The sequence below is a fragment of the Poecilia mexicana genome, unplaced genomic scaffold (assembly GCF_051168715.1).
Source record: "Poecilia mexicana isolate PSO_F unplaced genomic scaffold, ASM5116871v1 scaffold_6, whole genome shotgun sequence".
Lineage (NCBI taxonomy): Eukaryota > Metazoa > Chordata > Actinopteri > Cyprinodontiformes > Poeciliidae > Poecilia > Poecilia mexicana.
The window spans coordinates 734,147-761,958 of record NW_028263375.1 but is presented as its reverse complement, the minus strand read 5'-3'; the positions used below and the strand labels follow the sequence as shown (position 1 = coordinate 761,958).

Genomic DNA, 27,812 nt, shown 5'->3' with positions numbered 1-27,812 from the left:
ACAGGTTTATTACAGCGGGGTTTCTTATTACCCAGGGCAAAGTATATCAGCACTACTCAGAGATGGGCTTTAAATTCTGGTCCTTCAGGGAAATTAGGCCAACCAAAGGGCTACTTCCAGATTTTGCTTGTTCACTACCTGCTAAAATTATTAACTTTTCAGAATGTGTTTATTGTTTTGAGTATGACTTTACCCAGCAATACTTCAGCAATACCCCAGACTGTGTCAGCTTCATGAAGGTCCCAGTCAGATCCCATCTGTGGACTGTTTGCATGTTGACCGTGTTTTGTTGTCTGGATACTCTGGTTCCACTTAACTATCCAGAAATATAGATGGTGGATTAAATAGTGAGATTAGATTGCTCTGAGATGAGCCTGTCTGTCTGTGTTGGCCCAGTAAAGGATTGTTGGATCTCCCAACCTGAAGATAGGGACCAGTTCATCAAGCTGGGGGTTTTAAGCTGATATCTACTGGCAATAAAAGTGGAATAAATCCTGAACCTAAGCAACATGTGTCATAATGTTGATTTCTTTGTGGGGTTTTTTTGTGTTTTTTCTGTGTTCTCTGTTTAGTTAGGGTTTATTTTTAAGTTTCAAGTGTTTTCATGTGTACTGCCGGTTTTCCTTCTATATTGTTCACTAATTAGTAATTTGTTACACCTGTTTTTCAGTGATTTAAGTTTAACGCGCGGTTTGGCGCGGCAGTCTAGTCTGAGTTTCGTCTAAGCTCTGTCTGAGTCTAGTCTGAGTTGTGTCCGAATTTATTCTGAGTTTGTCTGTTGCACCTGAGTCTGATCTATAAAATCTTTGATTGCAATGAATATTAAAAGTATAATGACAAGAAGGAGAAAGCCTCTTGGTTCCTGTCAACTCAAAACAACACCATTCCTGACAACATGACAAAGTTTCAGAGAATATAGAGAGCTGCTTTTAAATATGTCTGAAAATTAAGAAACTTGAGAACTTATAGGAACCAATTGAGGAGGATTGAGTAAAAATAGCAAAATAAAGTCTGGATCAATTTTTATATTTGTTCTATGCATGTACAACCTTTATTTTGAGCTTAATGAAATTAATCTGAGTATATTGATTCAATAGGAAAAACGGGAGGTTTGTGCCTCTTTTACTGGCAGTTAAAGGCCACTTTATGCTTCTTTCAAAATAAAAAGCCTCAAGCAAAGGACAACATCATAAAGGTCTGAGTACACAAAGATAAAGGCTTAAAATGATGATTTTTCTTCAAAGTTTCCTTTAACAGCTTTTAAATGCAGACTTTCCTTATAAGCTTTCCAAATCATAAACACATTCAGTGTTGGAAGTGATGCAGTTTGGATTATATGAAGCCTCACTGCTGACAATGTCTTCTGATCAGCCAGCCAGAGAAACCCATTTCCTCTTAACGCATGAAGAGATTATGTTTTCCTTTTCAAATGGTTTTGTCTTTTTCATTTGACGGGGAGTTTGGAATTTGTGTTTTGAGAGTCTATGTAAGACTCGTGTTTTAAACTTCCTCTTCCTGCAATTGGTTCACTTTGTTCTCGATTTTCATTTTCTTTCCTGCGTGAAATGACGCAAATCAGGTGTACTGGCCCCTATACAAACTGTATTTGTTCTTTTCATGACAGTCTGAACATTGCAGATTGGACACATATATTGTCATAATAAACCCCATAAGTATTGGCTGATGCAGGTACCTTAGTACTGCAAGAAATGTTTTTTTTTTTTCTTTTCTTTTTTTGTTCCAGAAAAATCAGGCAGAAAACTAGTCTCATATTTATGTAAAGTTTAACCTAAAGCTGCAACAGATGCAGAGGGCAGCACTCTACTCCTTAGGGGAAGGGCTCATCACTCATTAAGCAACACGCAAAACTTGAATTCACAAAGAATCGATGAAGTGTCCCTAGACTTTTGTTGGATGCTCCAAAACATTACAATTTAAGTCTAAGACTTCCTCAGTGCCAATGCTCACCTCTGGTCCTCTGGCACTTAGTCAATAGTGCTGCTGTTTCTGTGAGGAGAGTGACTAGATAAAGACCATGTTGGAACAAATGAAGGGCTTTGGGTGGCTTCATTTCTTCATGAGACAAACATTCTGATGCATGATCACAAATTTAGACATCTTTTCTGTCTGATAAAGGGACCACAGCAGAGACACCAAATAATTAAACTTGAGTCCAAGAAGGGAAAATAATCACAACAACAAGCCTCTCTGTAACGCAAAGATTTACAGTTTGTTCATATATTCTGATGCATGATCACAAGAGATTTACTATTTATTATAGCAGGGAAAAAACAAGTATTACAGAAAGTACATTAAAGGGTGACACTTTTCCTGTCTTTGCAAAGATTGAAGTTAATAGAGGCCGACAACAGTGACATTAAAATAAGAAGGCTTTGAACTATATGATGGAAAAAAAAAAACAATCAGATGTGGATGTTTCCACTTGTGCCTGCAGAGGGAAGTGTGGCACAGTGGAGTACTCCTGTCAGCTTCTTCAAAGGAACCAACACCCTTACAGCCTGTTGAACACAATAGTCAGCCACAGGAAGACAGGAAGCACAGAGACTGCACAACCTCTGGAGGAGAACTGGAGACATTTAGGAACTCTGGTACAATGACATGAACGTCATAGGGGACAAGACAGCTGGACAACATTAAAAAAATAAAATAAAATGAGAAAAAGATTTATAAAAGCATTAGTTTTATTACAGTAATTAAAATTTTAAGTTTAACAGTATTTTAAAAGTATCAAATGCTTTTTTTATTAGCTTTGCTAGCTCTGTAACAATAGGAGCTGTTACACTGGCCTTTTTTTATATTTTGTTCAAACATGTTGAAATAGGAAATGCCATATAAACTGGCAATATCCCATGCTGGAATATTAAGAGCTTTCTTTGGGAACCAAAGAAAGCTCTTCTGTTGCTGTGGGTCTGATTTTAAAAGTGTGTGTTACTGTATATCAACTGCACTCTGGGTCAAGGAGCACACCAGCAGATTATGTCATGTCAGCTGTGATGTAGCAACATTCTGTGATGCATTTACTCACCACAGATATGTTAGTCACAATTTGCTGTCAACACTTGTCATCTCAAGTTTATTCTGTTCTTGATGTGTACTGGCCTACAAGAGGGAAAACTATTTCTTTATGATGTGATTCTTTTTTCTAAAGGGAAACAGTCAGCAGCTTTAGATAAACTAAACTTACTGAGACAACTGATTAAACATCATCCAAATGACGATGTTTTACATCAGTTTGGTGGGAATCATTAGGTATTTGGCAAATTGATCTTATTACGATTCAGAAGAATAATGTGATTACAAATCAACTGATGACATAATCAATGATTAACCCACACACAGTATTTTGTGTATGTGTGTAAGAGAAAAATTGTATGCACGTGTGATATTTTAGTATCACACACATACACAAAATAGTAAAATTATGCATATACATATGCACTATACACAAAATAGTAAAATTGTGCATATACATATGCACAATTTTACTATTTTGTGTATGTGTGAGAGAAAAATTGTATGCATGTGTCATATTTTAGTAGTGTATATGTGCAATTTTACTATTTTGCTTATGTGTGTGAGAGTAAAATTGTATACGTGTGTGATATTTTAGTAGTGTATATGCACAACTTTACTATTTTGTGTATGTGTGTGAAAGAAAAATTGTATGCGTGTGTCATGTTTTAATAGTATAGATGTCAATTTTAATATTTTTTGTGTGTGTGTGTGTGAGTCTTTATTAGTGCATGAGAGACAAAACATAGTTTTTGTCGTAAACAGCCCCTCATATTTAGGAGTTAGCATTGGTCACTTCATGTGCTTTTGGTTACCGTGTTGTTTTACTTTGACCTCAGTGTTGAAATATGCAGCATGGTTTATGTTATTTTTTGTAATTTCAGTGATTTCCTTTGTATTTCACATTGCCTTCATGTGGCTTGAATCCTATCCAAGGAATTTTATTTCAGCATGTCTTTTTTACCACAAACAGTCAGGATGCCAGAGTTATATACTCCTCACATACCAGTTTTCTGTATTACACATTTTGTGTTTTTTTTTAAATTAGTTCCATAGAAAATGAACAAGAGGATTGCCCTGTAATGAAGCAGTTGCTTCAGTGAGGCACCACACCCAGCTGCCTGTTAGGGTGAGGATAAGCGAGTATTGACAAAGGATGGATGGATGGATGAATATTAAGACAATTGAGACATTTGTTAATCAAATCAGAATTGCCCAGCTCTACAAATTGATGTAGCAAAAAACAGATTGTTTTTCCTCCTTCCCCTCCAGGTGACTGGCATTATGCAATATGAACAGATGAGAAAATATGCATAACAAACACTTGCTATCTCCTTAACAACATCACATAATAGAGCTGAGATGTGCTCCTCTATCACCTCCACCCACAACACATATGGAACTGGCATGTGGGCTTGAGAAGTGCCCAGATTTTTAGATGCGTTTACTTTCATGCCATCTCCTATATTATGTAACCTGTACAGCATGCTACATGGAAGAATAAAGCTATTATGAACCATCAATTTGGAGCTTCGGATTCTGATAGTATGTACAGTTAACCTTAAACACGCTCCCAGGGTTCATTTGATAAATTAAATACAAAGTACAACTTGAAATGAGCCTAACTCCAAAAACCTATGGAGTCTGGATGGATTATATGGATAACCAAGTTAGCAAACCAAGACAAAGGACATACATTTTCATCTGCTGCTCGCTGTAATTCCTTCTAACCCCTAACACTCCCTCACATGGCTCTCACTTTATTTGAAAAGTGTGTTTAATGCAGATATGAAATTCTCCCTACATCTCCCACCCAAACCCAAAGGCGTTGGGAAAGAGGGAACAGTGTCACTGCTGCAGCAAAAAAAGAAATAAGCAGATTTACTCACAGTTTCGGTACTGAAAAAAGCGGGAAGGGTAAAATCAGGAAAAAAAGAGAGTATGATGACATTTTCTCCTTACCGACTGTATTAGTGACATCTTTTTGCCCTCTGTGAATAAATAGTTTAAAAATGTATATTCATGTTTCCTTTTCTGGCGGACATCCAAAGTCTAAACATCCATGAAGAAAGTGTTGCTAACAGCAGGACCGGAAGGACATTAGGGACACAGGACATAGGACTAGACAGAGACAGCAGTTTAAAAAAAGATCTACCTGCTTCCTTATCTGAATTTCAAAACAACAAAGATGAAAGTATTTATTTATCTCTAACATTTCTCTAGTCTTTACTGCATGACCGTCAGCTCAGAAGCCAAAACTGTATTCATCTGTTTCCAGGGAAAGATGCAATGAAATCACCTTTAACATTTGGAATGGTGAATTGATCTCTTATGAGAAGAATTTTGTTGTTGTTGTTTTTTAAATGAGCAAATGTGTTCTTCTACTGAGGTTTTAATTTTCTTATGTGCTTTTGTCACTACAAAATATCTGTTGCAATTGGTATTATTGAAAATATCCACTCTAACCAAATACTTTGCACTGCAAGTTTACCCACTATAATTAGCCACAGCAGTAGCTTTTTTTATAAGTGTCTGAGCCAAATTAATATCAGCTTAAATATATTTTTACCTCCAGTTTAATCCTCCATGTCTGCACCACCGCACAACATCATAAGACACTGTTAAATATTAATGCAAAACTGATGTGCTTTTCACTTGTTGCTTGTGAACAAGTTGAGTTTAGTTTTGTGAAGATTTAGAAATTTGTACTGTTTGAGTGTTGTCATTATCTCAGAGAGACCAGATGTCATGAATAAATTGAACATTAAACATAATGCAAGTTAAAAGTGTTACATCATTTTCAGCTTTCTTTTTTGCATTTTGCATTTGTTAGCAGGGTAAATTGACAAAGATAATGCAGTATTTTAATTTCACAGTAGAGAAAGCCATATAGTTTGAATAGGTATAGGTAAGTAGGTATAGGGGGAAAAAAAAATATCTGGGTAACACTTTATTTGAAGGGGGGTGAATAAGACTATCACGATACTGTCATAAACATGACATAACACCTGTCATGAACATGAATAAGTCTTCATGAATATTTATGACTGTTATCATAAAGCGTCATTCGGTAAATCATGACACTTTTAATACAAAGTTGACATTATTCAAAATGTCTTTGTTATGACAACTTGACATTAACCAAGAAATCATTACTGTTTAAACTTTACCTTTAATAACATAAAGTTACCTAATTTTTAAAGTGTAATCAATAATACTTTTATAACAATTTTATATCAGTAATGATTTCTTGGTTAATGTCAAGTTGTCATAACAAAGACATTTTGAATAATGTCAACCTTGTATTAAAAGTGTCATAATTTACCAAATGACGCTTTATGACAACAGTCATAAATATTCATGAAGGCTTATTCATGTTTATGACAGGTGTTATGTCATGTTTATGACAGTGTCATGGCAGTCTTATTCAACCCCCTTCAAATAAAGTGTTACCAATATCTGTATTGATATTGGTTTTTGACCAAATGAGTTTCAGTATATCGGCATATCGGATATCGATCAAAAATCCGATATTGTTCATCCCTAAAACACTCCCTTCAATCTCATATAAATTGTCTTATAGGAGAGAATTTTGGATGTTACACCAAAATGGTCTCATACACATGCTTATTAGCACTCTTATTTATTGAGCAATCAAATGTTAGTTCTTATAGGACTTATTAGAAGAAAATGTATGTATTGTTTTTATGAAACAGTATATCTACTCTATGACAGATATATTCATGTGTCAGTTGGGACTATAATTTCTTTCTTCCATGTCTTAATTTCACAGTAATAATTGCAAGGAGAACATTTCCTGTCACTTATTAGAGGAACGCGAAACCTGAATTAGAACATAATAACGTTTCAGTGGAAGATTAGTGTTTTGATGTCACGCAAGGCTGATATTCTCATTCATTCTGATGGGGCAGCCAGCTGTATGCAAAATGATATCATGAAATTAGCTTATCAGGTTGTGATGAGAAGTAAAACAATACAATCTAATAATAAACATGTTTCATTATTAACTTAATATTTGAAGTTTCTGCTGAATATGAATAAAACACTGTATGCTTATTAAAATTAATCTTGTGTAGATTTCAGCTATAGCTCTGGAGCTAAACGGTAATTCCAGAGGACTCATAATCTTCAAGGTGCAATGGCAGGATAGGCATGATTTACTATTTGATGCTTTTTCTTAGCTATGAGCCATGTGAAGTGTTCAGATTCCCCTTGAACACTGTCCTGTCCTATGCCATTTTTTTTTTCAAAATTAATTTTTGATAAAAATTGTATCATAAAGTGCAGATGGAAGATGAAAGTTAAAATGGGGATATGAAGTGCAGCATTGGCTGGATAGAGATATATCAGCCTCACTGTCAGAACATATATGATGAGTCAACCCTAAAAGCTGATAAGAGATCTATAATAACCAAAAACAGTTGAAAGTGAAAAGGTTTTCTAAACTGCAGATGGCACAGAAGTTCTCACTTCCAGTTAAAGCAACATGACTGTCAGTTAGAGCTGCAACTTCGTAAGGCTCCTCAGCTCTCTGGTCTCTGAGGGGGGGAAATTAACCTCAGATCCAAACTTTTCATGAGCGAGGAAGAGAAACTGATAATGATGACAGATACCAGGTTCTCTTGGTCCTTTGGGAGGAAAGTTAAAAGAAAAGTGAGGTTTGTTGGGACTCACTCCTGATTTACTGGTGGGAAGAGATGTGAGTGGGAGGGTGTTTGGATGGAAAGAAAGGGGGTGTGGAGATGAAAAAGAGCATTGTCAGATTGTATCACTCCCCAAAGGAGAAACGTCAAGCCCCTTAGCCCGTGCCTAAGTGCTGCTGGTGACATTTGTCCATACAGCTATGACTAAAGAGCAAGCCAGGCGACCCTGCCTGAACACCAATCATCTGCCTGGCCCATCTCTGCCACAGTGCTAAAATGAGACTGTCATTTTGTACTGCTGTTCTTTCACTACATGTCACTGCATGGGAAAAAAAAAGATAGATGCTCTTCCTTTATTCGTTCTTATTCAGAACCCGACTCTTTGTGGTAGGATTAGCTGATATGGAGCGCTGATGAAGTTCAGACAGCTCAACTGGGCACTAAGATACGTCTTCATTATGCCTAAAGTGCTCCTAAAACATTATCATTAGCCTTGAGAGAGCTAGATGGCAGGCCTCGGTCTGGAATGGGGCTGCCATGTAAAGGCCTGTCATTTTAAAAGACTAATTTGACCGCCTGTGTCAGGTTTCTAACTGCTTCCATACAGTCAGATGTTCTTGTGGATAACAAATGCAGCTGAAGTCAGTTTTTGCCATGAAAATTTTTTAATTTTTATGAGATTGAATTTGTCTCTAATTTCAATGAATGTTATTTTAAAACCAGATTTAAATTGTCCTACACTTAAAGGAAATTAGTAAAAACTCTTCTGGCATAAAGGCAGCCATGACCTTCTGTGCTCTTAATCCATCCATCCATTTTTTAACACCCTTGTCCCTTAGTGGGGTCGTGAGGGGTGCTGGTGCCTATCTCCAGCTAACACCCTGGACAGGTTGCCAGTCTGTCACATGTGCTCTTAATCTTAGTCACCATATAGGTGTTTCTGTGCTGCTTACACATGTAAGGGCAAAATGTAGTATTTTGCAGCGTCAAGTCTGATGTTGTTCCTGGAAGATGCTAAACAAAAATACAGGCAAAATACAGGGAAGCATTGAACAGGGAAGCACATCGTGAAGGTTAATTATGATGGTGATTGTGGATGTTCCTACCGTATACAGCTGGCTCTTTATTTAAACTACAAATGCCTTATCAAATGAGTCACAAATTTGTCAAAACCAAGTTATCAAGTTTTTATCCATTTTTAGGTTGACAAAGTGTTCATCAATCAATAGGTATTAGGTGCCAGACTGATGGTTTAAAGATCCATCTATGAATAGAAACATCTCTGTAGAGTTGTAGCTCTTGTACAGAATGTGGTATTTCATGCCTGCTCTAAAAGGTAAGTTGAAAAACATTTTAATTCCAAACATGCTTTTCAGGTAAAGGCACAACAAGCCTTGATAATTGGGAAGCTTTCAATATCCAGAAGCAACTTGGGAGAACTGTGACAAAATGTTAATACGCTTTTGAAGGAAGCAGAAGAAAATGTTGCCTGAGTGAATTTAAACTTCCTAGCTACACCTGTGTTCACCTCCAGGCTGCCAGTACTTGAAGAAATATAAAACAATGTTGTTTTTCTTTCTCTCCTTTTTTCACCCAATTCTATGGAAAGTGAAGAGTGCTATATTACAATCAATAAATATGAAAAAAGGATATTAATGAGTCTAATTTATTTTAACAGGAAATAAATACAAATATAGTCAATCAAACATAGAATTAATTATTAAATGCGTGGAGTTCATTTTAAAATCGACATCTAAATATTTCACAAATTAATTTATTTCATGCTCGTATGTTGAAGCACATCGTGTAATAATTCAAACTGTCAACTGCACCCATCAGACAGAGTGAGGGGTTCGGGGCACACCCTGACGTCTGATTGTTATTTATGTTCAAGACTGAGCACTAGCTGGTGTAAGCTAGTGAGTGGGGCTAACATTGACCTTGAAATCTATAGTAGCTTGCTCCATGAAGGACCACTGTGAGCTCTCTGGTTAACTTATCAGACATAATTCAGACCAAACTAGAGATGTAGAGACTGGAGTTTCTTACCCAGATTTTATAGTAAACAAATTGCACAAATTGTTGAAGTTATTTTCCCACATCAAATGAAAATATGGGATAAATTAAGTATTTTTGAATGTATATTGACAGAGTTAAATCATAAACACTTTTAATGTTTAAACTTGATTGTAGTTTTCTGCTCCGAGGTACCATAATTATACATACTCAGCAACACAACAGTGTTTTGTTTCTACCACTTTAGAGTCATAGTCCATCATCACTCCTGTTAGGTTCTGTGTTTTTCTGTGTTTTGAGTTTCTTTCTGTGTCTAGTCCTGTTTTTCCCTGTGAGTCTCTGTGCTGTCTTGATTGATCCCAGCTGTGTCTCGTTCCTGTGATTACCCTCCCAGTGTATTTAGTCCCACCTGTTGTCTGTGTTCCTCGTCTTAAGTCATTTGTCTGCTTGCCATTACAGTCGAACTGTATAGTCCTGTGTTGGTTAAGGTCTCGTATTCAGTCTTCAGTTTTTCAGTTGCTACCAGTATTAGCTGTGTGCTAGTGTTCCTGCCGTGCCGCCTGTGCTGGACTGTGTTTGAGCTATATTCATCATAAATTCATCATCTTCATCACAACTTCGGTCGTCAGCGTTCATTCTCACCACCACAAACCACAACTCATGACAACTCCTTCAGCAGTTCTTATCTCTGGAGTCACTGGGTTGGTAGTTCACTCAATTGGACTTTATTTCAAACCTCCAGATTTATTATGGTGATCCCTTACTTCTATCTGAAGCAGAGCCTCCTCTCTTTGACGAAGCACCTCCACATCCTCCTCACTGATCTCAGACAGGAAAGCTTGGACTCCTTCCTCAGCACCTACTGCTTCTCCAAACAGTGGGTCCTCTTGGTTCAGGTCACTGGATGGAGTCTGGGGACTCTGAGGGCACATTAAATAACACAAACATTAGAATCATCTATAAAGTTGTCATGTAATTGAACTAAAACCTGTAGAAAACATGCAAACATGACATGAATACCCTGGTGTTTATCTTCAGTTGAAGTAACCTTGACAGGTCAGAGTTCTCACTAAAACCAGCAAGATAGAGCACATCACCCCACTTCTTAGGTTCTTCCACTGGCTGTCTGGAGCTCAGATAATTAAAATACTTAAAAACACTAAATGGACTTAACACCAAAATACATTAAAGATCTTCTGTTGTTGGATCAACCTTCCAGACCACTCAGGCTTTCTGGTTCTGGACTTCTCTGCATCAGAACCAGAACCAAGCATGGAGAAACAGTATGCAGCTTCTATGCACCACAAATCTGGAACAACGTCTAGAAAACTGGAAAGCAGTCGAAACACGGAGCTACATTAAATCAATGCTAAATGCCCACCTGTTTAGAGTTGACTTTCATAAATTCTAACTGGAATATTATTAATTTTAGTCACTATTCCAATGTTTTATGATATTTTTTATCCTTTTGATTATAACATTTGAGAATATGTGACGTTTGTTGCTTTTTTGTTTTGTGTTTTCATCTTATAAACACCTTAAATTACCTTTTTGTTGAAAGGTCACGGTGGTTCTCCTGTCATTTGCATAAATATGCAGCTCCCTGTCAGAAACAACCAATCAGAGCCAGGAGGAATGTTTTAGCAGAGTTGATCACACTCGTGCTCTCCATAACAAACAGCATGGATCAAGCTCAAGATTGACAGTGGGTTGTAGCTGTGGTAATGAAACAATTTAACATTACAGGAAAACCTTTTTTTTTTTAAAGTATGAAACATTGAAATGAGAAATGTTCAGTGCTGCTGAAACCTTTAGACATGATTGTAGCTGCTACCACATACTTTCTGAAATGGTTTTTAAACAGGTGAGTATTAAAACTATACTAAGACGCTGCAGTAATGTCCTGGGAATTCAATTCTGTGCATCTTTTCATAACAACTGGAAAACAAATTAGCAATAAATAATGACAAAATGTCTGTTTAGTGCATTTTGCTGTAATGACTAAGTGAATGTAGAGCCACATTTATTCCACATGCTCCCACTGAAACATGCAAAGGAAAGAAAACAGAACAGGAGCCAGAGTTAGAAAAAGGCATGGTTTCCTTTTTTTGCATTGCTAATATGTTTCACTTTTGTGAGGTTGATTGCACAGCTACTTCTTGGTTGAGGGGCCAGTATGTGTCAGAGCACAGGGACCAACCTGGGCTGACTCACAGCGCTGTGTCTATTGGCCAGTGTGACTCACCAGTCAGCTAATTCTGTAACAGTGTGCTCACTCCTCCACAAAGATACACGCCACTGTGGAATGAATTAGTTTAGCAAACAGATGAGGGGAAAAAACTGTCAAGACAATCATGCTGACACTTTATTCCATAAGTTCACAAGCTGCTGACATGCTCAAACAACTTCAAGTTTCCTTCTATTGATTTCTAGTCCATTATGATGGTTATTTTAAAGAACTGTGTGGGGAAACAGTCAATACCTTTGGTTGAGAAAATGCTTGCAGATGCATATGTATGAGATTCAAAATGTCGCCTTTCATGATTTGATATTCTTCCACTGCAAATGCTTTTACTTGATCCACAGTGCATAAGATGTTTTTAGACCAACTAGTTGTTCCATAGCACACCCACTGATTAGTGAACTTGCCAGGACACAATGAAAGTGGTCAGAGAAATATAATTTACCATTCAGCTTTCCACCCCCGGAGGCCTCTCTGTCGCATTCTTGCGGACCTTGCTAATGTGCCTTTCAGAGAGGAACAAAATAATTTATGTGACTTTCGTATCATAAAAAAAGATGGATTGTAGGGGTTCTATGTGGAAACAAATGTTTCTTATTAAATCGTTTCTGCCAGATCAAGCTTCCAGTTAAGAGTACAGTAAATGTCATTGAATAACTCTGTTGTTAGAACACAGAGCTGCTGACAGAACCAAACACTTATGCCCCCTTTGTTCTATATTATTGCTTCACTAAGACATAAAAAAACTGTCCAGAATGTGGATGCACTTTGCAGGGTCTTGGTGAGACCTCCTTCTGGAGCACAGCACTTAAATAGACATAAAATAACAAAAAGGTTCTCAGATTACTAAACCCTTGTGCGTGCGAGGACTGAGGCAATGATACAAGTGATACGGGGGTGGGGTCGGTTGGACCCCATCTGTAAACACAAGGGTTTAAAGCATGAACAAAACATCTGCATGGAGATAGGGTGGTCCTTTTACAATGGTGGCTGTATATAATGGGTGGGACAATAAGGGCATCAATAAGGGCATAGTGGCAATGTGTTCATTCAGTGAGGAATGTGAAACTGGGTGGGCACTCCTGACCAACTCATCAAACCCACATCAGGCTGTTGCAGTTCTCCAAATAAGTACCAGTAATTATTTTGGACCAGCAGCTGCTCTAGTAAGCTACCTGTGCTTAACTCACTGCTATAGATTTAACCACAACCATTTTAAAATTCAACTTCAACAAGTAATTTGTGTTCTCTCTGCCAGTGACGTGCAGTTGGGGAAAGGCGGTGCCTCATCTGACGTCAAACAAAAACAATTTGTCCACTTGACTGTTTTATAAATTTGTAGAACCATCAGGTTTTAAAAATTGTATCATTTCAATATTTTTATAGTTGAAATGCTGAATTTACTCATTACATGTTCAACATGGGAATACAGTGAGGTGCAGCAGTGAGGAGCTGTGCCTCATCTCTGGAGGTTTACTATCACACACTGACTGAAGCAGGCAGCTGGCACATTCATTGCTGTCTCTCTTTGTATCAGGAATATATTTGATCACATATGTGCTAAACATATTGATGTTCCACAGCCTGTCTAGTATACTTAATGAATCTGTGTCCTTCTGATTGGCCATAAATGCACAGTACAAATGCAATGGGTGACGCAGAAAGTAAATGCTGCACTGATAGGGGGCAGCATTGATCCCTCTGAGATGGATGGATGGATGGATGGATGGATGGATGGATGGATGGATGGATGGATGGATGGATGGATGGATGGATGGATGGATGGATGGATGGATGGATGTGATTTTCTTTGTGTAAATAAATCACACTTTCACCCAGACCTCTCATTTCATCTCATCTTAGTTCATCATGCCACTCTCACATGAATGATGGCGGAAAAAAAGGAAGATTTTCACCCACTGCATCAACTCACCTTCTTCTCGTCTTTCTGTGCTGAAGGGAGCAAGGCCCTTGATCGCTCTGCGATTTTCTGCAAGAGAACCAAATGAATAGACAGGGTCAAGAAAACGGGTTTCTCCTCTATATTAAAATATTTTTTATATCCCTGCCTCCATGTGAACAGATATGTATGGTTTTCTGCCAGAAATGCCAGTTGATTTATCTCCAAACAGCCAATGGAACATGGCTTTGAATTCCAGCTACCTTCTGAAGATCCCCGTAGCGCTGCACAGAATCTGAGAGTTCAGTCTTCAGTCTGGTCAGACGTAAACGATCTTGCTGTGCAGCAAAACAAGATTAGCTTTAATTAGCACAAGTATTGTGTAATCTGCTGTTTATTCTTCAATTGACAACCCATGAGGGAGGAGTGGCAGCATAAAATACCCGTGAAGAGCCGCTGATTATATCAGAGAGTTGTTTGATGAGAAGACTTGTGCTGGTGATGACTTTGTTGGTCTGCTGCTGAGTGGAATGTCTGGGACAGAGACAGAGACAAAGTTCTGTCTTATAGGAAGGCATGAGATGACATGTTCTCAGCATAGATACCGAAGCCATACATATAATCCACTGGTCACTTTATTAACCACAAACACAAATCAATTACCAAAAATAGCAATTATCAATAAGATTTGCTACCTAGATCACAAAGCCCATTATTTATAAATAATGCATTATGAAAATTTATTGACTGTGTGAATTTTCAAACAGTGTGTATCTTATTTAAAGTAAAAAATTAAAAGTTACCAGAAAATATCCAAAAGTTGCTTTCAAAACAAGGACTTCATAATCTCAGGGGAAAATGTAAATTCAAAGAGCAGAACCACAAGAAGAAGTTTTAGGGTTTCAGTCTGTGGTCTGAAACTATGGAGCAGTTTGACCGTGTTCAAACATTAAAAACATTTCAGACTTCTGCATAAGGAAATGCTCTACACAAAAAAAGACACTAGCTTGATTATATTATGCTATTATGTTGTTATGGCACTATTAGCATCAATATTATCGTTGCTGTTGTTGTTCATAGAGCTAATATTAGTAATACTCTTATCTATGAGAATATTGTAAGAACATGATTGATGTACTGCATCAATCAAGAATCTGGGTGTAGTAATGTATTGCCACAATACTTATACAAAAGAAGAAATCAGAACAGCTCTTGCCTTGCTTTCCACCATCTCTGGCTGTATTGTCTGTTTTGTTGGTGCTTTACAAAGAAATTTTGGCTTAAACATTTCACGTTTATGACTAGCTATAGTTTTGCTGATGCAGGACTACCCACCGCATTAATAATGGCTGTGGCACCCATGTAGAAAAGGCTACAACTCAGAGAGAGAGGTTTATCTGATCTCTCTGTCTGAGGTCAACGATGACCCATAAAATATTAACCGGTTTCAGATGAACACACACAAACATTGACCTTCTGATGGCAGCAGATGTTTTAGAGCTTCTTCCAGACTAAAAGACAAACAACATTTAATTGTCAACACAGAAAGAGCAAGTGAGTTTTTGTGGGTTGTTTGCATGTTTGTCTTATTTTCACAGTATATCATGCATGTGCTGTGCATTATTGCACAGCATATGACTAAAAGGTCCAACTTGTTTTAAGTTTGGTCCCTTTTCCTTGGTTTCATGTCAGGAAATATTTAACAGTACTATGTTAAATATTGTTTCATTTAAATCAGATGAATACCTGCTCCACATTTTTTCCCTCAGTGTTTGAAAACATATTTACACTTCCATTCAATAGTGCTGCAGTACCATGCTGTGCCAGTAGGAGAGAGTACTGGAGTACTGGAGGTGATGTTTTCTCTGACACTGGGTTCACTTTCCTCATAGTCAATAATTTTCTCAGTTCACTTTTCAAGTTTCAAAGAGAAAAAATGACAATGCTATTAAAAAAAATGTTTGCAAAGAGTTTTTTAAGTGATTGTGAGCATTTGATACGTGGGTCTGGTGTTCTCTGACTAATCAGTTCACATAGATATCTCACAAACAACACTTCAGAAAAATTCTCCATATTAGAAAACCTGTCCAGGAATTACTAGTTTTTATCAAGATAAGCAAGTTTAGCTTATGGAGATGCTAAACTTATCCACATGCTAAACTTGTCCACAAGTTTAGCAAGTGGTTCACAGCAAAAATACCTGTAAAACAATAACCTTGTTCAACTGGGCCTTAGCCACTCACATCCAACAGAATTGCTGATAAAAACACAATGTGTTGCCAGGAGAAAAGATAAAAACATATAGTGTATAGCAGTGGTTCCCAAACTTTTTCTTCTGCGCTGAACTAGAACTCAGTTTTAGCATGCATTTCTCTGTAAAAGGTGAGTTCACGGATTGTGCTTTTTTTCCCCCTTTGTCAATAAAATAGTGACCTAATTTGAAAATTCTCAAATTGGCCTGGAAATTAGATGATTTTAATGATGAACTGTGTTCATCATTAAAAACCACTGACTAGTGGATTTGTTTGGATATATAAGTTAACAGCTGACTATGCTGTATTTTGTGCATGCAAACATCACAACACATTCAGTTTTAGTGACTGGAACCTAAGAGTGATTCATAGAAACAGACTGGTGAGACTCTTTAAACATGTTTCCCACTATAACTACTATTACTCTCTACTACTACTATCTATGAAATATGTGCTGTTGTGAATGGTAAGAAGCAAACAGCTTATCCTGACTTAACCATTCTAATTATTCATTTATATCCTTAAAAGCTTAATTTCATTATAAACCCATGTTTAAGAAAGGTAGCTTTCTTAAACATGGGTTTATTTCCTTTGAGTAGCATAGTGATGATTAACCTAACTCAGCATTGTAACATTCATACTCTTCTGAAGCTTCTTTCATGTTTGCTTTTTGTCTGTGACAAGATCTGCTCAGGGAAGAGGTAGAACGTACAACCATTTTCATAACTGCAGCATGTCTCCTAGAAAGTCAGGTTAAGACTGTTATTAAATATCCATGCTGTCAGGTCGTCCTGGGGTTACAATACACACATCACTCCTCCGTGCAATTTTCCTGACTTGACACTGTGTCGGTCTGGTGTGCAGAGATGGGCTGCTACACAAAAACGGTTCAGTTATGGTTACTCAGATATTGATCCCATAAAACTGATGGCAGGGGAAGGACCGGTAGACCACAGAAGACGCTTGTCAACATAACTTTGGGTCTGTCGGTTAAAAAAAATAAAATAAAATAAAAAAAAATAAAAAAAATATATATATATATATATATATATATATATATATATATATATATATATATATATATATATATATACTGCTCAAAAAATAAAGGGAACATTTCACTTTAATTTTGTGTGTGGCTCCAAATCCAGGCCTCCATTGGTTAATAAATTTGATTTCCATTGATGATTTTTGTGTGATTTTGTTGTCAGCACATTCAACTTTGTACAGAACAAAGTATTCAATGAGAATATTTCATTCATTGAGATCTAGGATGTGTTATTTGAGTGTTCCCTTTATTTTTTTGAGCAGTGTATTTAATAAGTTATGATATGCATTCATTTCTAAAATTAAAACTACCTTTTGAAAATAACCTGTAATAATATTAAATATATTTTTCATTTTAGTATTACTTTTTTGAAAGGCTTTATTGGCTCTAGTGACCTTTATTTGATAGTTAATTGACAGGAAAGTTGGTAATAAGAGATGGGGAAAGACATACGGCAAAGGTTGCTAGGCCGGAAATTGAACCTGCGACAGCTTCGTTGAGGACTAAGGCCTCCATACATGGGTTGTGCTTAATCCCTGCGCCACCACAGCACACCCAGTATTACTTTATTCTTATGTAATATTCTAGTCTTACATGTCTTGTTGTCAGTTGTAAGCAAACTTTCATAAATCATCATAATAAATGGAAATAAAGACTTGAAAATGTCAGTTATTTTAAACAGCTTTTCATTCAACTCAGTATTTATGATAAAAAATGAGAAAGAAATCTTTCAGTAAATATCAGAACAATGTAAAGCTGTATCAATTTTTAAATCACACCTATTTGACATTTGTCAAAAAGTAGTCAATAGAATTTTTATGGAACAACAGAAGTCAAACTCTGTTAATTGCTGAACCTGGAATGAAGAACAGTTTGGGAATATAATCCCAAACACTGTAGCAAATCTACAACAGAATGACTGAAAATGAAAATAAAGCTTTATCCATCCATCCATTGTCTATATCCACTTATCCTTGTAGGCTTGCAGGTGGTTGGTGCCTATCGCCACTGGTTGTTGGGTTGGGTGAAATCTATATTTTCTATAATAACACAGTAATCTATGATGGAGATGAATAAAAAAATAAATAAAAAAAAAACTTTTTAATTGAATTAATCAGCTCTTTCTTAATGAATAACCAACCGTTTTCTGGAGTCACTGGGAGAAACAGAACAGATATCTTTAAAATGTCAGCTATCATTTAAAAATACTGTCTGACCCGTGCATTGGTGCTTTTGATCTGTAATGATTCATCAGTGCGTCAGCAGGAGTCCCACTCACAACAATCAGATCCCGTTCACCTCTCTGGACCTGAACAGCATCACTGCCCAGCAGGAAATCACCTGGTCAGAGTCCTGCCACTACCTGCTTCCAGTTATAAACAGCATGGTGAAAGTGGAGATGCTTATTCTGCAAATTTCAATCAGCCACTCTGGTCGTATGTTTCTCCTGTGTGTCTGCCATTTGCTTTTCCTTTGGGGCTGGGCTGGCTGTGATGAGGGAAGCTGGGAGCAGCTGGCTGCAGGGGAAGGTGTGAGGCTCGGGGGAGGCATCGAGTGGGATCTGCATTCTGCAGAGCACGATGAAGGAGTGCTGGCTGTTCTTAGACTGCGGTCATAATTTCAGGATTCTAACTGATAGTGTCCAATTTTCTGAGCTCTGACGATCCTTTAACAGACATGCTGGAGTTGCTTCTCTCAGCCTGCTGCACTCGCATCGATTCACCTGACAAATCAAAATGTTTTTTAAAAGCAAGCAATGACTAAAGTCACAAAAAGCAAGAGTACTATGATGACACCTTGCCAACGTAAAAGTGGAGTCAATTCATCACAGCAGCCCAGTCAATATCTTAGCTGAAAACATCAAGCAGCTTTCAGAATTCTTCTTCTCAGTTTATCTGATGGCAGCGGAATGATCTGAAGCAGAATCTGGGTGAACAATGTGATCAGGTCAGTTTGTAGCAAAAAGCAGATTATATTCCAGATTTATTTCCACTGTTTACCAAATACGAAAAATAAGAATCAGAGGGACACATCTTTGAAGTTCTGTAAAGTTTGTTCTGTGCATCTACAATATCTCCACATCTTAACTGAAAAAAAATATTAACATTCATTCATAGACTTTAAAGATTTACATGAGACATTTTTAACTTGTGATTCCTGGTTCACCAGGAATGTACCTAACTGTTTCTATATCATAAAGACTAATAAAAGAAAAAGCCCACTTCACTGCTATCATACACAAAGGTGCAGGTTTGGATTCCACGTGACATCTAAATATGCATTTCAGATGAAATATACACCTACAATTACTCATGCATGGCCGGAAAGCAACAGGACCCCACACTAATGTGGGTTTGAGAGGGAAAGTGATGCTGGCTGGTTGTGTAAGAGTGGAGGAGGATGAGGTGGAGAATCACATCAACACAATGTGTGAATAAATATCTGTGGCATATTCTACCTTTTCCCTGCTGTAAAAAAATTGTTTTTTATCATTTATTGTCTATGTAAATTTGAGGTGATATTAGGTTGTTGCAGATTAACTATTAATTCATAGTACTGTGTATTAGAGAAATGGTACATGTTTTTAATTTAGACAGTATTGTGTCTAATGTTCAGGATTATTAACAAAAATGGAACTTGTTATGATTTTCTTTTGGAATTGTTTTTTTTTTTTTTTCTTGTCTCTGCTCCTTGAAGACCAGATTATATGAGTGTTCCTATCAACAGGCTCTTCCACTGTTAACACGGGATGTTTGACTCTTTCTCTGATGAATAGTTCATTTGGTTCAGGTGGCTGGGCGAGATGGTAGCTCTCCTAGAGTGAACTAAAGTTTTGTTTAAGCCGTGTATCAACACTGCCAGTCGTCATGTTGTCCGAAGTTTCAATTAGTGGGTTGGCCATTTACTGCCTGTCTTCTCCTTTGTTTCTGTTACTGTTGAGTAAAGACAACCACAAAAACTACTGAAAATTTTAAAAATCACTATAAAATTATGCACTAAGTTATGTTGGTCACATGACAAAAACAGACAATGAAATGAAATGTGATAAAATATAAAAAAAGTGCATAGGATTGTGAACATTACAAGTACTGTAAACAGTGGGCTAACAGAGACTGTGAACAAGCGGTGGCTCTACTTATACATAAATCTGGATTACAACTGAATGAACAAAAGCATCATTCTGTGTAAATCTTTTGGAACAACTGGATTCCTTGTTTCTTTCTCTTTTTATCGAACAGCATCAATGCAGTAGAAAAATACAGACAGGTAAAAGTAATAGCAGCCAAGCATTGAAAGCTTCCAAGGCTGTCATAAAATTGTTGGATGGAATTGATGACATGCCAGCTAAAACAGCAGGAGGTGATGCATTTTAAACGGGTGCAATCATCTTAGATTGGACACTTTGTCAACAATGTAGAATCTGGCCATTTGCAGAAGCTTGGCTGAAAACAACAATCAATAGGATTTTAAAAACAAAGAGAAAATAAGAATGCTTAGCCGTAACAGCAAGGGTGTGTATGCAGACGTGTGTGTGTGTGTGTGCGTGTGTGTGTGTGTTTGCGTGTGTGTGTGTGAGGCTCACAGGCTCTGTCGTAGCTCTGTTGTATCTCTGGAAGTACCGAGTGACTGAAGATTTTTCTCCAAGGTGACAACTGAAGAAACAAACGCATGAAACAAACTTTTGAGGACATCAAAGGATCTCACACACACTTCCAGACACTTTAAGAATCAGTTAGGCAAGCTTAATATTTTTAAAGAATACATTGGAATTCTTTCAAAATTACCACTTTGTTTTAGTAATGTTAATAATCACAAAATCATCCTGTCAATAAATATCTCCAGAATGAAATTTAAATCCATTGTTGTGTTCTAATAGAACAATGAGTGTACAGTAGCCAGTCAATCCAGACTACTGTAAGAATGGGAGCTGGGGAAAATATCATTATTTCATAATACAGGAAATTTAGGGCAAAATACTGATACAGGAGCACTGCGGGTAAGAGGGGTAAAATACAGTGGCTTCCCGGCCAAAACAGGAGACTTGGCAAGTTATTGGCTGGCATTTACAGAGCAGTCAATCCAGGAGTACCATTTCTTTCCCTTCATGCTGATTGGCTTAAACTAGGCAACTCTTGGAGTCTGAAGTATTAGCAGATTTTTTCTATTCACTTGCAGCTGTGGTCACTGTGTTCCTTAAATTAAACATTAATGCTTTACTTCAGATTATTGTTTTTATTTATTTTTTTTTATGTTTTTTTTTTTAAGAAAAGTACACAATTTCTTAAAGTTTGTCAATGAGGATCAATAATTACTTCCAGCTAAATAAGTTCCTAGTCTTGGAGGGGTATGAGTCAAGGTCAATAAAAACTCTCAAAGAGGAGACATTTACAAAGTGCATAAAACGTAGAGTTTAAAGAAGTGTGTGTTTTCATGTCACCCACACACATTCAAACCACAACAAGTTTAGGTGGTGAGTCATGACTCTACCATTGCCGTTGATCTGGAAAATATTGGAGGAGGCTTCTTGAAACACATCTTGTAGTTCTGAAGGGCTGACCTGTGTGGCTTTGAAGAAAAAACAGTTTGAGAAAGGCAACATCTTAAAACATGTACAGAACTGCAAAAATCACTGCACATTATCAAGGTTTACAAGTATCTGGTTGTTTGTTCAGAGACACCAGAATGACAGACCTTATGGCATCTTCCTCAAGTGATAATGGAGGTGGATTGACAAAAATGTCTCATTTGCATTGTTTAACAATAAGACGTGTTTTTTCTCCAGAATCATCACAATATGAACATAATTAATACAAATTTAAACAGAGCCTAAACAGTAATAAGCACCACAGGACTCTTCATAGTAGCAGACATGTGACTCTAGTCTGTTATCAAAAGCCCTGTTTATATATACATGAAAGTAAGAAGTTCTGTAGCCACGCTATGAAGCTCCTCTTATCTGCATTTTAGCCAGAAAATGAAACCAGCCTTATATAAGCAGGTACAAGCTTCAGCTGTTCGTGACTAATCCAACCGTTCTGCTGCTGCCCTAATTACTGATACTAATGCATATTAGAATACAACAGTAATGGTCAGGTACAGTTTGTATTCTAAATATGCAATTCAGCAGTAGTAGTATTTTAAAATGATGTTTCTTATTCATTTTTTAAAATATCTTTTTTTCAGGAGCAGAGCTTCTATCTAGGGAAGGGACAGACTCAGTTGTTAGTGTTGTTGCCTGGCAGCAAGAAGTTCCTGGGATCAAATCATGGCCAAGGCCTTTCGGCGTACTCTCCCCTGTGTGTGTGGGTGGGCTCCCTCTGCTATGCTTATATTATGTCTATGCTAGTCAGTACCAGTCACCGTTTCACTCACGGTTTTTTCCATTTGCATTCTGGGTAAAAATCTATCTAAAAGCGCGAATGTGTCGTCGTCGTCGTCATAGACATAATATAAGCATAGACGCCTCATGGACCGCTCCGGCGCAGGAAATACGGCGGCCATCTTGGAGCGGTATACCCTCCTACTTTGCTCAATCAAAACAGCAGAAGATGCCTCAGCACTGAGGGATATTGTTCTGGTCGATGGATTATTGATGTGAGGGCTCCACTACGGTGGCCGACAGGTGCAAATGCGCAGCAAAAGAGAAAACATGCAAACAAAAGAAAAGACACCCCCCCGAATCAAATGCAGCAAACAAAAAAGAAAACACCCCCGAATTAGAAAACACCCCCGAATCAAATGCAGCAAACAAAAAAGAAAACACCCCCGAATTAGAAAACACCCCCGAATTAAATGCAGCAAACAAAAAAGAAAACACCCCCGAATTAGAAAACACCCCCGAATTAGAAAACACCCCCGAATCAAATGCAGCAAACAAAAAAGAAAACACCCCCGAATTAGAAAACACCCCCGAATCAAATGCAGCAAACAAAAAAGAAAACACCCCCGAATCAAATGCAGCAAACAAAAAAGAAAACACCCCCGAATTAGAAAACACCCCCGAATTAAATGCAGCAAACAAAAAAGAAAACACCCCCGAATTAGAAAACACCCCCGAATTAGAAAACACCCCCGAATGAAACGCAGCAAACAAAAAGTGTTGAAAACGGAAGTGCTCCAGACCACTATGGGGAGTCTAACAAAAAATAGCTGTGTCCGAATTCAGGCTCTGCATCCTTTAAAGCGGGTGTTCAGAAAAGCAGCAATGGCGACAAAATAATTTTTGCTGTATTACACTTAAAATTACACAAAATTATTTTTTACAATGTTTTTAGGCGAGAATGTAGATGTGTAGATCTGAAATATCTGCTCGGTTCATTAATAAATCACCTACTTCCAATATTGCTCCGACGTTTTCGGAGATGTCTTCTCCCGCTGCATTAACAGCCAGCTTCACTCGCAAGCTGTCCGGGCGCTCCATGTAGATATTAATAAAGTATTTAATTTATTCCTGAGCAAATGGGTTTGACTGATTAAAGTTAAGCCTTCAAACATAGTTTATTTAACTGTAATGTCTTACTACCTGAGATCTGGAGAGTATTTGAAAATGAATAATATCCCTTGTATACATTAAACATTTTAGAATCAGACAGATTTTCTTTTTACTATGGAACAACCTTTATTACAAAAGGTGAAGAATAATACAGAAATAAAGAGTAAAAAACAACTGAGTCCGTTTTTTTTCCTTCGCTGCTCTGTGCTTCACATTGTCACGGTTGCTAAGCAACATAACGCCGAGATGGAGGCTAGGCAGCTAGCCGGAGGCTACAGCTTCTCTCTTCTGGTCGTCCATATTCGTGGCCTTCGAAGGACCCGTCTTCTGTAGATCGGGCCGTTTCTCACATAGACATAATAAAAGGACAGACGCCTAATGGACCGCTCTCGTCTTATCAATACATACTTATATAAGTATACAAACATAAATAATCATTAATACTGAATAATATACATTAGGCTATGCATGATTATGCACGCACACACACACATATATATATATATATATATATATATATATATATATATATATATATATATGTGGCCTATGTGGTTTTGGTGGCTTCTATCGGTGTGGTAATGAACGACAAGGAGCTGCTCAAGTTGGCATCAGCTGTTTCTTTAATTCTCCATCTGCATTTCACAGAACGGGCATGGAGGTAAGGTCAGTCTCTGGCATAAAACAAGCTCCTCGTCAGTGATCCTCATGGCTCTGAGGATTACCCATAATACAATAACCACAATAAAATAATTTAAAATTACAGTGATCGTATAGTGGATTTTGTTTTACAATAAAAGGACAACCAGTGAGTCTCCTTTTTAGAGAAAATAAAGTAACTAATTAAAATGTTCTGAAAAATAAAATAAAATGCTGACATTTTATTTACTGGATGCCATTTTTATGTTTTAGTTTATATAACCTTGCATTTTAGAACAGTGCAGAAACATAAATTAACCACATCATTGTATAAAACTGTTAATATAAAACTCAGTGTCATGCTAACCATCTGCTACAGGAGATTTGGTAAAACATACCTGCATTTCACAGAACGGGCATGGAGGTAAGGTCAGTCTCTGGCATAAAACAAGCTCCTGCAAGGAGGAGCCATAATGTTACCACGTGGGAAATTCCCACTGCACTTTCCCACGAACTAAACATTCTCAAACACGACAAAAACGACATAATAACAGAACTAGCGTGACCCAGACCGAACATATTTCAACAATATGCAAAAACGACAACCACAAACGCACTTCACAAAATGCATTAATAATATTTCTTTAACACATGACAGAGACACGTTACCTCGTCAGTGATCCTCATGGCTCTGAGGATTACCCATAATACCTCGCTCTTTCTAGGTTGAATGCAATACAACTTTTTACCAGCAGATGGTGCATTTTAGCAGGATTTAACCTCAACCATTTTAACTATGTTACATATATATATATATATATATAATGTTTTCCAGCCTACGAGTTCTGGTTTAAGAGTGATTCAGCAGCTGAGATTGGGTCCAAAATCCGATACGAGATTCATCCGTGCTGTGCAGTGAATCTGTCTCTCCCTTCTTCCTCACGTCGTAGGAAACCTTCAAAACAAAAACGGGACATTTTCGAGTTATCCTACGTTGACTGAGTTAAATAATTAAATAATAGCCATTGTCATCTGTGTAAACTTTGCTGGTGAATGTTATGATTTTTATAATATTGTTTCATTTCTATAGTAGGCTCTTGTATCAGATAATCTAAATGTTGGAGAATGACTGAAACATTTTAAGATTTACGGAATCTCGGTTCGCTGTCAGAGCGGGGGCTGAACACCAAGCACTATAGCTAGCATTAGCTGGTATTTCGCCAGTGGACATAAATACAGTATAGTAATATTCTAATCACAAAAATACACAGTAATATGTCCATCTTACTTGCGAAAAGTCTGTCGAGCCCTCACGTCAGTAGTCCGTCGATCCGATCAACAATATTCCGCAGTGCTGAAGGCATCTTCTGCTGTTTTGGTTGAGCAAAGCAAAGTGTATTTGCGCCGGAGCAGCCAATCGTGGGGGGGAGGGTGTACTCTTTTATTATGTCTATGCTTCGAAGGATCAGTTTCTCAGGGCCCTTGAAAGGATGCAGAGCCTGAATTCGGACACAGCTATTTTTTGTTAGACTCCCCATAGTGGTCTGGAGCACTTCCGTTTTCAACACTTTTTGTTTGCTGCATTTCATTCGGGGGTGTTTTCTAATTCGGGGGTGTTTTCTTTTTTGTTTGCTGCATTTCATTCGGGGGTGTTTTCTAATTCGGGGGTGTTTTCTAATTCGGGGGTGTCTTCTTTTTTGTTTGCTGCATTTCATTCGGGGGTGTTTTCTAATTCGGGGGTGTTTTCTAATTCGGGGGTGTTTTCTTTTTTGTTTGCTGCATTTAATTCGGGGGTGTTTTCTAATTCGGGGGTGTTTTCTTTTTTGTTTGCTGCATTTAATTCGGGGGTGTTTTCTAATTCGGGGGTGTTTTCTTTTTTGTTTGCTGCATTTGATTCGGGGGTGTTTTCTAATTCGGGGGTGTTTTCTTTTTTGTTTGCTGCATTTGATTCGGGGGTGTTTTCTAATTCGGGGGTGTTTTCTAATTCAGGGGTGTTTTCTTTTTGTTTGCTGCATTTAATTCGGGGGTGTTTTCTAATTCGGGGGTGTTTTCTTTTTTGTTTGCTGCATTTGATTCGGGGGTGTTTTCTAATTCGGGGGTGTTTTCTTTTTTGTTTGCTGCATTTGATTCGGGGGGGTGTCTTTTCTTTTGTTTGCATGTTTTCTCTTTTGCTGCGCATTTGCACCTGTCGGCCACCGTACTCCACAGACAACATTTCACAAGTAAGATGGACATATTATTGTGTATATATTGTGATTAGAATATTACTTTACTGTATTTATGTCCACCGGCGAGATACCAGCTAATATTAGCTACAGTGCTTGGTGTAATACGGGTTCAGCCCCGCTATGAAGGCTAACTGAGATTCTGTTAATCTAAAAAAATTAATTATTCTCTAACATTGGCTTAGATTATCTGACACAAGGGCCTATATTAGAAATGAAACAATATAACACATATTATAAAACTTATATTATGTGTTATAACATTCACCGGCAAAGTTTACACAGGTGGTAAAGACTATTATTTATATTCTTTCACTCTGTCAAAAGTAAGATACATCCTAAATCTTCCGTTTTTGTTTTGAAAGTTTCCTAAAGACACGATGTGAGGAAGAAGAGGGAGAAATCTATAAAGAGAGACGGATTCACTGCAGCACGGATGAATCTCACATCGGATTTTGGACTCGTCGGCTGAAAAACATATTATATACATATAAACATATATATATATATATATATATATATATATATATATATATATATATATATATATATATATATATATATATATCATTCAGTATTAATCATTATTTATTTGTGCCATTATTAATCTTTATTTATTAGTGTTTGTATAGTTATATAAATATGTATTGATATTACTAAATGTATTAAATAAATTATGAACGGGTGTGTGCTTTGTAATATGCTCTTCATACATCGATATCAGAATATTCCATTCCTATTCTATTGTTATAGCCACTAAGCATATTTAAATATAATGAACTATGTATTAAAAACATACTTAAAAATACAATTGTTTATAAATGTTGCTTTGATAGATGTTTGAATATGGTTTACAGAAACAAAAAAGTGTGTTATGATCGATTAAATGCGCTGATACATCATTGTGCCTGCTAAACACATAAGGCTGACTGGAGCGGAGTACCGCTCCAAGATGGCCGCCCTAAATCTCGTCAGCGACAATAGGCGAGAGCGGTCCATGTGGCGTCTATCCTTATATTATGTTTATGGTCGTCGTCGTCTCCCCCCCCCCCCCCCCCGCTCGACAGTTTCGAAGACAGAGCAGCCCCCCCCCGACAGAATTTTCTAAGGTTTCTTTCTCCAAAAACTAAGACCGGCCCCCGACCAGAGAAAGGAACAGCTATGTGGCCCTCGCAGGAAAAAGTTGGGGGACCCCTGATCTAAATGATAATGACGGCTTTGAAGAGCTTCAGTCATGTTTCAGAGCTGATGAACTAGTGAAAGTTACTTGGGCTAGTTCTATTTACTTCTATTCTATATA

At 37.4% G+C, this 27,812-nt stretch overlaps 1 protein-coding gene across 1 annotated transcript in view; it reads right to left on the bottom strand.

The window, feature by feature from the left end:
• tsnare1 (T-SNARE Domain Containing 1) overlaps positions 1-27,812 on the bottom strand; it is a 128,579-nt gene that overhangs the window by 30,281 nt on the left and 70,486 nt on the right. The window contains exons 3-8 of the mRNA XM_088006035.1: positions 21,644-21,721; positions 20,739-20,808; positions 14,299-14,389; positions 14,119-14,193; positions 13,889-13,945; positions 10,478-10,633 (exon numbers count right to left, since the gene is read on the bottom strand). Of these exons, the coding sequence (XP_087862161.1) occupies positions 10,478-10,633; positions 13,889-13,945; positions 14,119-14,193; positions 14,299-14,389; positions 20,739-20,808; positions 21,644-21,721 (527 nt within the window). The remainder of the gene's footprint in view (positions 1-10,477; positions 10,634-13,888; positions 13,946-14,118; positions 14,194-14,298; positions 14,390-20,738; positions 20,809-21,643; positions 21,722-27,812) is intronic.